Source organism: Symsagittifera roscoffensis, chromosome 9 (genome assembly GCF_963678635.1).
Source record: "Symsagittifera roscoffensis chromosome 9, txSymRosc1.1, whole genome shotgun sequence".
Taxonomy (NCBI): domain Eukaryota; kingdom Metazoa; phylum Xenacoelomorpha; order Acoela; family Convolutidae; genus Symsagittifera; species Symsagittifera roscoffensis.
In genome coordinates, this window is record NC_087070.1 from 15,730,247 (window position 1) to 15,732,588 (window position 2,342).

Sequence of the window (2,342 nt, forward strand, 5' to 3'; positions counted from 1 at the left end):
GGATTGCCTCGTAAATCAGTCAACCAAACAGTGAAACCAGTTGGAACTGCCCCCCCATTGGAGACGAGAGGACTGGCTCCGATAACTTTGTCATTGCCTGGAGAAGACACACTACGAGCAGACTTCATCATCATGCCTCAAGTCACATCAGATCTACCAGGAGACGATGTGGATGTACGCGAACATAACCTTCCATCTCGATATGCGCTGGTGGATCCAGCTTTCGACAAAAGAGGAAGGATTGATCTTCTATGTGGTGTTGAACTGGCAAACGAGCTCACCACTGGTAAACGGATACGAGAAGGATCTCTCACCTTGGATGAATCAATTTTTGGCTGGATTGTGAGTGGATCAGTACAGTTACTAAGCAAGCGCAATGCTGATAGAGTTTTGCAAACAAACTTCGTCAGTAAGGAGTCTGATCTGGACATTAGTCGCTTTTGGACAGTTGAGGACTTGCCTTTAAACCGATGCCCTCGATTGAAGAAAGAAGAATTTGTTGAAGATCATTTCGTCAAAACAACCATAACTAAGCCAGATGGTCGCTACTCTGTTAGTTTGCCTTTCAAGACAACCGTTGGAACCCTCGGCGAGTGCAAAGCCAATGCACTCAAACGATTCTTCAGTCTGGAACGCAAGCTTTGTACACTCAGTACCGAGACTTCATCAAAGAGTTCCGAGACATGGGTCACCTAGAAGTTGTACCACCAGATGAGCTCGCAATGTCAGAGAAAAGATGCCTACCTTCCCCACCACTGCGTTCTAAAGGATAGTACAACTACAAAGCTACGAGTTGTCTTGGACGCTAGTGCTCTTACTAGTACCCGAATTTCACCTGAATGATGCACTGATGGTTGGCCCCAAGCTTCAAGACGATTTGTTTGATCATCTGCTAAGATTCCGATGCTACCCCATTGGAATCACCGGAGACATTGCAAAGATGTATGGTCAGGTGGCTTTTAACAAGGAGGATAAGGACTTCCGCCGAATTTTCTGGAGAGATGTGCCCGACCAACCAACAGATACATACAAGATGACCCGAGTGACATATGGGGTTGCTAGCAGTTGCTATCACTCTGTTCGATCACTCATAGAAGCAGGCAAGCATTCTTGTGTCGAAGAAACATTCAGTCGAGACTTCTACGTCGATGACTGTTTGACTGGGGCGGATGACATACCCTCTGCAAAGAAACTGATCAATGACGTTAGGTGTCAGCTAGCAACGAAACAGTTTCCTCAACGAAAATTTGTAAGCAGCTCAGCAGAAGTCATGGAATCCTTGCCCAGTGAGTTGCGCCAAAACGAACACGAGTTCTCAGCAAAAGATTACTCTGTGAAAGCATTAGGAATCAAGTGGATTCCGACAAACGATGTCTTCGTCTTCAAAGTAGCCCACGATCTGAAGGAGAACATGACAAAACGATCTCTACTCTCAGACATCTCTAAGATCTTTTGTTCCTCTGGGCTGACTCCGATGACGCTTCCGTTGAAACTCATCATGCAATCCTCTTGGTCGCGGGGAATCAATTGGGACGACAAAATCCCCGGTGATATGATGGAGACGTTTCTAAGGTGGAGGACTAAAGTTCACAATGTGGAGAATTTTGACATACCGAGACATGTTGTGGAGGACAGTTTTGAGCTTCATTTGTTTTGTGACGCATCAGAAACCGCATACGCCAGTTGTATCTACGTCAGGAACACGAAGACGAAATCAACCAATCTTTTTGTGGCTAAATCAAGAGTGGCACCTTTGAAACCTTTGACGATCCCCAAATTGGAATTGTGTGCAGCTGTGCTAGGATGCAAGTTGCTGGACCATACGAGGAAAGCACTTCAAAAGATAGGACTGAATCCGAAGGAAGTTTTCGGATGAACTGATGCCACGATTGTATTTTGTTGGATCAACGAGACCCCAAACGTCTGGAACACTTTTGTTCGCAACCGAGTTCATGAAGTACAGGAGGTTTTGAAACCAGTCAACTGGCGCCATGGACGAATAAAGGAAAACCCAGCGGATGCTGCAATTCGTGGACTCGATGCAATGACGCTGAAAAACTCTTCACTGTGGTGGCATGGACCGAGCTGGCTCTTTGAACTTCGGATTCCAGACCAACCAAAGCTAACAAAAGTTGGTTCTGAAAGAAAGAAAAACGCAGTTGTCAATAGCTCCCAATTAGTCAAACCTACTTTGGACGCACTAGTCGATCTGGAAACTTTTAGCAGTCTACAGAAGTGCACTCGTGTATTGTGCTATGTTGCCTTTTTTGATCATCGAAAGCAGAAGCACCCAGAATATGGCAGTTACGATCATCCAACTTCTTTGACGAATAGACGCAACG

The 2,342-nt window shown here is 45.6% G+C and overlaps 1 protein-coding gene across 1 annotated transcript; it reads left to right on the plus strand.

Annotated features, from left to right (window-relative positions):
• The first annotated feature begins 850 nt into the window (after positions 1 to 850).
• Positions 851 to 1,876, plus strand: LOC134854723 (uncharacterized). Its single transcript, XM_063871078.1, has one exon. It carries the CDS (start codon positions 851 to 853, stop codon positions 1,874 to 1,876), a length of 1,026 nt encoding a protein of 341 aa, XP_063727148.1.
• Positions 1,877 to 2,342: the final 466 nt, after the last annotated feature.

Coding starts and splice junctions, on each gene's coding strand:
- LOC134854723 (XM_063871078.1), top strand. CDS start 851: ATGGTTGGCCCCAAGCTTCAAGACGATTTGTTTGATCATCTGCTAAGA.